Genomic DNA, 10566 nt, shown 5'->3' with positions numbered 1-10566 from the left:
AAGTTCAACCAGAAAGAACTGTGATATGTACTGACTCAATGGCTGCGCTCACTAGCCTACTAAGTGGTAAATCTGAAGCTCGGCAAGACTTAGTATTTGAAGTTTTACAAAGTTTGTTTAGAATAAGGCAGTTAAGGATAGAGGTCAAATTCCTCTGGGTGCCTGCACATGTGGGTGTGGATGGAAATGAGGAAGTAGACTTGCTAGCAAAGAAAGCATTAAATCATTCACAAATAGAAATTAAGTAAGCTTTAAGTAAAGCTGAATTCAAGAGAGTGATATCATTTGAAGTAAGTAAGAAATGGCAACAGTTATGGAATAATGGGTCTAAAGGAAGACATCTTTTCCAGATTCAGGAGTGTGTTGGAAATGAGAAGAAAAGATACGGAAATAGGAAGAAAGATGTCATCTTATCAAGACTAAGAATGGGACATACAGCATTAAACTATAGTCTTTATAAAATAGGTAAGCATGAATCGGGAAAGTGTGACAAATGTGGAGAATTAGAAACAGTGAAACATATTCTGCATTTGAAAAAGAGAGATTTCAATTAATTCAAGAATTAGGATGGCTGGGAGTTGATAATATTTCTTTAAAAGTATTGTTAGGAAATGGGTTGAGGCGATCAAGAGTGCAAGAAAATATGTTTAAACACCTGAAAAACACAGGAACAATAGATAGAATCTAGGTGTTGTTGTTTTTTCTTTCTTTCTTTTCCCTTCTGTATTTCTTCCAAATGTATACACACTCCACACTCCATATCAGTAGGTGGCGGTAATGCACCTTTTTCGCTGGTTTGCCAAACCACCATAAAACACCAGAAGAAGAAGAAAAAGAAGAAGAAGAGGCTAGTAGTTGAGCGGAAGAGGACACCGGTGGAGGGCATTACATGTAACTCCAAATCAATAAACTCCCGTTGTCTTCAAGAAATTGTCATCAGCTAATCGGAAATGTTTTCTTTTTCTACTTCCCTTCAGCCACAGGTATCAAATCACTGTTTATATAGGACAGCGGGTTTCATAAATTAATGTGCGCAGACTAGCCGGTTAGCTAGCATATGAAACAAGCAGCACTGAAGATTTGAGCGAATAGTTTTCGAACATCATGCAGAAAAGGCTATGTCATGGTATTAGTCTAGGTTTATTTATTTATTTATTTATTATTATTATTATCTCCCTTAAAGTCATGAACATTCAATCCACCACAGTATTTCAAGTGTGCTTAATTCTTTATTATGTTTAATAGTTTCAGTTTTGAAAATTACGTTTTAATAGCCGACTTAATTGGCAATGACATTTTGCTAAGAATACGTTCATAGCTTTTATTGATGTATCTTAAAAACAGCCTGACAGTAAATAATATATGCATGCTTTTTAAATAATTAAACAAATCCCGGCGCCTCATTTATCAACAGTGCGTAAAAAAAGGTTCTATATTTTGTCCTTATATTTACACGCATTCCTACATATAAGTACAAGTTGGTAGATCACACACATCTGTTCAGCCACAGGTATCAAATCACTGTTTATATAGGACAGCGGGTTTCATAAATTAATGTGCGCAGACTAGCCGGTTAGCTAGCATATGTAACAAGCAGCACTGAAGATTTGAGCGAATAGTTTTCGAACATCATGCAGAAAAGGCTATGTCATGGTATTAGTCTAGGTTTATTTATTTATTTATTTATTATTATTATTATCGCCCTTAAAGTCATGAACATTCAATCCACCACAGTATTTCAAGTGTGCTTAATTCTTTATTATGTTTAATAGTTTCAGTTTTGAAAATTACGTTTTAATAGCCGACTTAATTGGCAATGACATTTTGCTAAGAATACGTTCATAGCTTTTATTAATGTATCTTAAAAACAGCCTGACAGTAAATAATATATGCATGCTTTTTAAATAATTAAAAAAAATCCCGGCGCCTCATTTATCAACAGTGCGTAAAAAAGGTTCTATATTTTGTCCTTATATTTACACGCATTCCTACATATAAGTACAAGTTGGTAGATCACACACATCTGTGCGTACGCACTGTTGATAAACGAGAGCCCAAGTTCGTAGGAAATTAAAATATTTTTCATAAGTGATCCCCCCCCACCACCACATATCACAAATATGGCTAATATTTTACAGACATTTCAGTCTGTTTTACTGATAGAGTCAGCCAGTCAGCTTTACTGATACTATTGCCTTCTTGATAAATGAAGATAACATTTTCATTATGGGCGAAAATGATGAACAGTTTAATGGGCTTTTTTTTTAATGAGAAATGTATAAATCGTTTTCACACAATCAAAAATGTAATGGTTTAACCATTGTTTTTACTCCATGTTTACATACTCACTGATGTATTATTTACATTGTGGAATTTCACATTTTGAGAGAGCACCCCAATATAAATGACATGTTTTAATTAAAGCTGTTATAAAAAAATGTAATTCTCAAGACACAAAAGACGAAAAAAAACTTGGTTTGGCTGTTTCTCTCCACAGGTAACAGTCCAGCTGAGTCACCTCATCAATGCCCTGCACTCTCTGAAGGGTTCAGTGAGCAGCAATACTTCAGTCAATCACAAACACAGAGAGAACGCATCAGAACAAGATCTGTACTGCACAGAGGTAATTACATTCATCTGTTCACTGATAAATACTGTACACTTGTAGGTTATTGGAACCCTCCCTTTGTCTCCTCTAGTCATTGATTGGAAATGTGGTTATAAAATTGAGCAGTTGAACGTTAGCAGCTTTTAGATGCTCTTCTGAATCCTAAGCGTGAATGTTTTTCCTCTTTGAATTCTGCATCTGTGGTGGTGTGCTGGGAAGCCATCACTGACCCTCCGGGATTTCGGATTGGCAGATCTCGGGGTCAGGCAGCTAGATGAGCTGGTGCAGAATCTTCAGCCTTGTGTTACTCAGCAGGAGTCGCTCTCACAACTGAGGACTGTGCCGGATATCTGGAGGACTTCCCATCTTTCCTCAGACTCGTTCTTTTACAACAAACATGGTGAGGCGCAAAAAATATTTTTCCTTCACTTTCTCGATACCCGAGCCTATGACATAAATCTTAAACTTTGTTCATTTCCTTTAATTTTGTAATCTTGTTTTTATTCATTTCAAATAATAAAACGTACTATATGGTATTTTGATGCTTCCATCTCATTGTAATTTGGTGAAGGTTCCATGTCAGTGTTGCTGTTTCATTAGCACTTTTTCAGCATTTTCCTGTGCCGCAAAGAAATGTCAATAATAATATGCACTTCTGTGAATGAGACTACTTAAACCTCCCTCATTAGGACTGTTTTTTTTGTTACCGATAGTTTAAAGAACTTTTATTTGCGTTTATGCACTCAACAGTTCCCTCAATAGTTAATTGCTGCAGCCATCCATCACTGTAATCTTGATTGTTATATAATTGATTGTGCAGATTTCTCATATTGTAAGGCTAAATTTACCACATGTATTAACTGTTTAATTTCTGCTTTCCTGTTCAGGGTTTTCAAGAATGGGCGGTGTTACTCCTGTGTTCTCTAAGCAGAACAAGTCACCTCTCCAAACACTATGTACAGATCTCAAATATTTGCCATGTAAAGTGTACAGTATTTTATTATTCAGTTGTCACGCAGTAAACATGCAACTTCATTTGACATGATCTGTGTCAAATATTAATCTTTTTTTTTTTTTTTTTTTTTTTCAGTGATGGTCCCAAATCGTGGCTTTAAAACTCTGAAGTCCAGAACACGGCGTCTACAGGGAGGCTTTGACAGTTCAGGGGAGCCTGAGGGATTTACACCATCATTTATGAAGGTCACCCACACAGTAATACCGTGCTTTCTTTTAAATGATGTTATGTAGTGTTTATTATTTATGCTTTAAGGTTTTTTAGCACTTTGTAAAAGAGAGAAGGTTTGTATGGCCATTTTAATGTTATTTATGTTTTCGTCCACCAGGGTTTCCTTACACGAGACAAAGGGCCAGATGTTGAAACATTGGACAAGCTCCTTAAAAACAAAAACATTCCTGATGGTCAGCATGATGCTTTTAAGACTGGTTTTGCAGAGGGATTCCTAAAAGCACAGGCCCTAACACAGAGAACCCAAGGCAAGTTTTCTTGAGGCTTTCAATAGACAAAAGCTCCATAAAACCATTTGTGTGAGTTTTGAATATAATGTGACCTTTATACAGTACTGTAAATACCCTAAGTCTGTCTCTCACAGCCTTGTTTTTGCCCTAACTAAGGTCTATTGAATGGAGAAAGTTTCTCAACCTGTTGTAATTATTTCCTTTCTCACTTTATTATTGTATTTAAAAAACATCATATTGTCATCTCCAATAGAATCATTAAGGAGGACACGACTGATACTATTGGTGCTTTTGCTGGTGGGCTTATATGGACTCTCAAAAACACCTTTCTTATCAGGTAAATATTATTTAGAATCTTCGGCATGTATGATTTGTCTCCCTAAATTCCGTGTAGCTTATGCCCTGTGTCAGGTCTACCAGTGTGAATCAAACATTTTAATCATTAGTAAAAGTTATGGCTTGGATTGAAAACCATTAATGCTCTCTTGGCTGGCATGCCCCTTTTGTGGCTTAGTAAGCTTTGTGTGTGTGTGCAGGGCCGTTTCTAGCCAATTTGACACCCTAGGCGAAATCTCTATTGCCCCCCCCAAATTATATGTAAATATATATATATAATTCTTTTCAGACACCAGTTGCTTGTCACATTCAGATTGGTTGTCATAGTAACGACACAAATTTGTGGAGATTCAGTGCATTGAGTTCCACAAATCTGAATGCATTATTTGTAAATTGACTGTTAAGATAAACATTTTGCACAATTTAGTATCTGTAATATCATTGTGTTGCCACTAGATGCCTGTATAGCCCTATGTAACAATCCCTAGTGGCTAAGACACTGCACATAATGTACACATAAATCACACATAAATGTTATTACATTTTAATTGGGATACTACTACATATTGTTTAGATATTATCAATGACTACTTTTTTGTCTTAATCTGTTTTTTGTTCAATTTTTTTGTTGTTGTTTCTTGAAACATAAATATTTGGACAAATGTGCCACAAAAGTGCCACAAATACTGTCTAAACAAAATACTGATTTTGTGCACTTTATTTACTGTACCAATATTTTAAATTGGCCTTTGAACTTAGCTTTATTGCATGGCAAAAAAAAAGTGTTAGCTTGCCAAAGCACTGACAGAGCCCACTGATCTAATGGCGTTGTTGAGCGCTCCAAATGCAAACTTTGCATGCAACAATCAGGCAGCAATTGACAGCACTCTGATCTAGTGGCATACAGGCATCGTCAGATTGACAGTACTCTAGCCCAATAATGTTGGGGCGCGGCAGTCATATTTCAGGGTGAACGTGCCACTCTTTATCACAACCCTGCTAAAAGTGCCAGTACGTGCGCTCATTGGCGCCCCTTCAGCTGGTGGTGCCCTAGGCGACCGCCTAGCTCGCCTATGCCTAGAAACGGCCTTGTGTGTGTGTGTGTGTGTATTATAATGTAACCTTTCCGGACAGTGCGATTCCGAACCACATCAGGCCTGGACTCAGCAGTGGATCCTGTCCAGATGAAGAACGTCACCTTTGAGCATGTGAAGGGTGTGGAGGAGGCCAAGAATGAGCTGCAGGAAGTGGTGGAGTTCCTCCGGAACCCACAGAAGTTCACTGCTTTGGGAGGAAAGCTGCCTAAAGGCAAGAACACGCTTTTGCTGAAAGGCTCCAAGCCAGAAACATTCGAATGATTAGTTACATTTAAATTCTACTGTTGTTTGCTCACCGTCATGTTTTAGCAAACCTGTATGATTTTTCTTTTAAATAACTTTTAAAAAATACTTACAACTATATCTACCTTCTTCACCATCCAGTAGTAGTCTCAAGCTTCAAAAAGGATAAAAAAAACACCATAACAGCAGTCTATATTTAAATTATTTTTTTCTTTTCATAGGAATCTTGTTGGTTGGGCCTCCAGGTACAGGAAAGACCCTGTTGGCCCGTGCTGTGGCAGGTGAGGCAGATGTGCCATTCTACTACGCATCTGGCTCAGAGTTCGATGAGATGTTTGTTGGTGTTGGTGCCAGTCGAATCAGAAACCTTTTCAGTGAGTACCTAGCTTGCATAGAGCCAAATCATAATTCAAGCCAGATTGTTTATAGATGAGGACATATTATGTGCCTGATTCTGAGTTCAGTGAAAATCAAAAGCGCTCTCCTGTGCCTAATTAGTGAATGAGTGATTGTATGCATGTATTAAAGTAGTTCTCCTGCATTTGTTCTCTAGGGGAAGCGAAAGCTAATGCTCCTTGTGTTATCTTCATTGATGAGCTGGATAGTGTTGGAGGAAAGAGGATCGAGTCCCCCATGCACCCCTATTCTAGACAGACAATCAATCAGCTTCTAGCAGAGATGGATGGGTGAGCCGTGCTACTCAGAGTGACTTCATTGCAGTCTGTACTTGAGTGAAAAGTTTGAGTTTCCTTCACTAACTTTTGGTTTTTAACATATGCAGGTTTAAGCCAAATGAAGGTGTCATCATAATTGGAGCAACAAACTTCCCTGAAGCTTTGGATAAGTATGTATATTTCTTTTCGAACATCTAAAGACTAAAGCTTGCTTGTTTTACAATATGCCAAAAGATAATAAGATGTATGTGTTATTGTGAGTTTGTTGAAGTCTTTTGTCAATATAATGTTGTTGATTGGTCAGAAAATCTGAATGCAGTCTTGTTCCCCAGTGCTCTGATCCGGCCAGGCCGTTTTGATATGCAGGTCACTGTCCCCAGACCAGATGTGAAGGGCCGCACTGAAATCCTCAAGTGGTACCTTAAAAAAATTAAAGTAGACAGTGGTAAGTGGTCTGTGAAAGACTCATTTCTTAATGTTGTGAGGTGGTAAAAAAAAAAGTAATTGTTCTTAAGGATTATTGTATTTTCTGGACATTAGCTGTGGAGGCAGAGGTCATTGCCAGAGGAACGGTGGGGTTCTCTGGAGCCGAGCTGGAGAATCTAGTTAATCAGGCTGCACTAAAGGCAGCTGTCGATAGCAAAGAAATGGTGACCATGAAGGAGTTGGAGTTTGCGAAGGACAAAATACTGATGGGTAGGTACCTCTAACTCATGCTGCATGAAGTACATTTTGTTGCTCATATTAGTCACATTTACCCCTTAATTTCAGATAATTAAATTTTTCCATAGTTCACTGGAAATCGTTTTTTTTTGTAGAAACACCAAAACCAAAAATAAAGTTTTAGTTATTAAATTTGGGCAGCTGAATTCTGTATTCTGTTCAGGGTGTCATATACTATCCTAGTGTGCATAGGGTGCCTTAGTAAAGCTGTTTGGCAGCAAGACGCCTTTTGATATTTCAGCCGAACAGATTTTACATATGACTGTTTTTTTGGTCCAGGGTCAGGTAAGTCGCATGGGTATTTGTAACAATAGCCAACAATACGTTTTATGGGTCAAAATGATAGATTTTTTGTAAATTTCTTACCGTAAATATATCAAAACTTGATTTTTGATTAGTAAAATGCATTGCTAAGAACTTCATTTGGACAACTTTAAAGGCGATCTTCTCAATATTTAGATTTTTTGCACCTTCAGATTCCAAATTTTTATGATAGTTGTATCTCAGCCTAATATTGCAAAACATTGTCCTATCACAACAAACCATACATCGTCGGAAAGCTCATTTACTCAGCTTTCAGATGATGTATAAATCTCAATTTAAAAAAATTGACCCTTATGACTGGTTTTGTGGTCCAGGGTCACATATTGCTATTCTAGTATCAGTCTTGGTCCTGAAGAAGTCTGTCCATGCTGACATGTTTACCTGTTGCAGCTTATTTACATTGTGTGCATGGAACTGACCATTAGAGAAGCACTGATTTTTGGCCTATTAAATCCATTTTGGGTGAAACAGAAAATTTCATTTTTCTGCTGTTTGGGTTGAATATTTTCAGTGGCTGAAATTTTGGTGCATCCCTTGTTTTCCATTGACTTTTCCTTTCTGCAGGGCCGGAACGCAGGAGCGCAGAAATTGACAAGAAGAATAAAGAGATCACAGCGTACCATGAGTCAGGCCATGCTATTATTGCATACTACACCAAAGATGCCATGCCCATAAATAAAGCCACTATTATGCCGAGAGGCCCCACTTTGGGTCATGTGAGTACATTTTAATTGATTATAAGAATTTCTTCTTTGAAAGGGCTCATCTCTTCACACTAGGTGGAAACTGTAAAGTCTAGAATTTTTTTGAGCTACATGCTTATTTTTCAAGTGTGAGACAGTGTGCCAGTATTTTTGTTTTCCTCTTTATAGGTGTCCATGCTCCCAGAGAATGACCGCTGGAGTGAAACTCGTTCTCAACTTCTGGCCCAGATGGACGTCAGCATGGGCGGCCGAGTGGCTGAGGAGCTCATCTTTGGCAGTGAGAATATCACCACTGGTATGCTGCAGTACTGTTTGCTCTGAGGTTGTAGTGTCATTCAAAATGTTTTTGTATTATTTATAATGAAAGACTAGTATTATTATATTATAGAGTGACCTTGCTGTAAGTGTGTTTATTGTACATCACATTTTGCAAATATGCGAGAAAACAATGCATGAATAATAAATACTGCAAAATTATGCTAATCACTTATTTCTGTTCATGCGTGTAAAGTTTGGTTGTTTTTCCTTAGGAGCATCAAGTGATTTTGACAGTGCTACAAAAATAGCCAAACTGATGGTGACCAGATTTGGCATGAGTGAAAAGGTTTGTCATATTTAGCAAATTATTTTTGCTTACTGAATATGCATATATATGGATATTATTGTGAGATTTTATTTACTTTTTCTTTGGAAGGAGTTGGTTGTATTCAAATTTATTGATGCCAAATGTCATTAACTCTTGCATATTTTCATGCATAAAGACTTTGTTGTCTAAGGAAAAATATATGTTATGACATAAATTGCATGTTATTTCCTAAGTTAAATAATTGACTTATTTTTTTCACTTGTACTAAAACTAAAAGAAATGAAGTAGACAATTTTACACCTGTTGTTTCCATGACATTTAGAACTCAATAGAAAGCTTTTTTTTCTCCATTGACTCTTTGAGTTTTTGTGTCATTCTTTTTTGTTAATAGTTGGGTGTCATGACATATGCTGACCTCACCAAGCAGAGCCCAGAAACTCAGGCATCCATTGAACATGAAGTCAGGATACTTCTGAGGGTAAACTTTGTTCTGATCTAATTCGATCCTCAAATCAGTACTTCAACATTGCATTTTTAAGCACTCAGCAGCCTGCTGTTAACATTTCTTGATACCAGCTACTATTTGTTTCCCATTTTTGGCTCACATATTTGTTTGAATTATCCTAGGATTCCTACGAGCGTGCTAAAGCGCTCCTGAAGTCTCGTTCTAAGGAACACAAAAATCTTGCTGAGGCTTTACTGCAGTATGAGACATTGGATGCCAAAGAGATCCAGCTGGTCTTAGAGGGAAAGACAATAGGCAGCAGATGAAGGCTCACCAGGACCTTCAGGCAACAGGGAAAGGACAATGGAACCCTAAAAGACATGAATGTACATATGCAACCAAGAGCTTGGAAGGCCAACACTCCCCATTGGTAAAGATTTTTTATTTTTTTTTCCTGAGCCAGATCTCTAAAAAATTGTTCTTCCAAAGAAATTGTTATTGTGAGAACTTAACTCATTTAGTATCTATTTCAGTGTTTTTCTGTCCCATTGACTGTAGGTGCTGCCGTATTTGTAGTGGAGCTGAAGCTGATTTTGAATAAATCATTAAGCTGTAAGCAACAGTCCAGTTTACTATAAAGTTAGGGACAAATTGCTGTTCACTGTTTCTGACAGAGTTATATGTTGAGCATACGTTGCATGGTGGCCTTTGAGAAATAGAAGGGAATGTATTTTTCTCTGAGGGAGTGGGGAATATTTCAAAGCACTTTGGCACAGGGACATTTATATTATTTGTGTGATGCATATAGGGCTGTGCGATATGGACAAAAAAAACCTATTGCGATTTCTTTGATCAATTTTGCGATTTCGATTTTAAGCACGATTTTGACACACAGAACATGCTTTACAGTCATTAATGCATTCGGTGTGAATTTGAAACATATTTCCAAAAGAAAACCAATTAGAGCTTTATCAAAAAACTGTAACATGTCTCTAGAACAGACATAAGGCAAAATAATCACTATGTAAAGATGTAACAAAATGTCTAGAATAGACATATGGCAGGAAAAAAAAATCCCGTGTCCAGGGATTTTTTTTTTTTTGCCATGCATTGGTCATTGAGTTCTTTGTGGCATTGCCTCAGATGTTGAACTAGATTTGTTGCGCCAAGTTCATCGTGTATGATGTGCAGAAGCAGCATGGACTCATTTTGCTTTCGCACAGGACGCGTTTGCAGTCCTGATCCGCGGCTGTTTACCACAAACACAACATTTATCCATTATTTTGATTTCAAATCCAAACGTTGTTTCTGAAAATGCTTTTTCAGCATTGTGATTCTCTTTTATCACAG

General features: G+C 37.3%; 1 protein-coding gene across 2 annotated transcripts; it reads left to right on the top strand.

The window, feature by feature from the left end:
- Nucleotides 1-660: 660 nt before the first annotated feature.
- Nucleotides 661-10049, top strand: yme1l1b (YME1-like 1b). Of its 2 annotated transcripts, none has more exons than XM_016252248.1 (18): nucleotides 661-983; nucleotides 2498-2623; nucleotides 2828-3008; nucleotides 3496-3564; nucleotides 3699-3808; nucleotides 3952-4102; nucleotides 4338-4421; nucleotides 5555-5728; nucleotides 5982-6134; nucleotides 6314-6446; nucleotides 6542-6604; nucleotides 6767-6879; nucleotides 6975-7130; nucleotides 8046-8197; nucleotides 8354-8480; nucleotides 8716-8789; nucleotides 9163-9249; nucleotides 9399-10049. In XM_016252248.1, the coding sequence occupies exons 1-18, from the start codon at nucleotides 951-953 to the stop codon at nucleotides 9540-9542; spliced, it is 2130 nt and encodes a 709-aa protein (XP_016107734.1). In that variant the 5' UTR covers nucleotides 661-950; the 3' UTR covers nucleotides 9543-10049. The 2 variants fall into 2 exon arrangements, with proteins under 2 accessions (XP_016107734.1, XP_016107733.1); XM_016252247.1 differs by having other exon boundaries at nucleotides 3496-3588.
- Nucleotides 10050-10566: the final 517 nt, after the last annotated feature.

Source organism: Sinocyclocheilus grahami, unplaced genomic scaffold (assembly GCF_001515645.1).
Source record: "Sinocyclocheilus grahami isolate Dianchi unplaced genomic scaffold, SAMN03320097.WGS_v1.1 scaffold1095.1, whole genome shotgun sequence".
Lineage (NCBI taxonomy): Eukaryota > Metazoa > Chordata > Actinopteri > Cypriniformes > Cyprinidae > Sinocyclocheilus > Sinocyclocheilus grahami.
Note: the sequence above shows the minus strand (reverse complement) of the source record. Positions and strands in the feature narration are given on the sequence as shown.

Excerpts from the sequence above, each read along its gene's own strand:
- yme1l1b (XM_016252247.1), top strand. The coding sequence starts at position 951 with ATGTTTTCTTTTTCTACTTCCCTTCAGCCACAG. Across the intron at positions 3,009-3,495 it reads GTTCTTTTACAACAAACATG|GGTTTTCAAGAATGGGCGGT; the intron begins GTGAGGCGCAAA and ends TTTCCTGTTCAG. Across the intron at positions 3,589-3,698 it reads AGATCTCAAATATTTGCCAT|TGATGGTCCCAAATCGTGGC; the intron begins GTAAAGTGTACA and ends TTTTTTTTTCAG.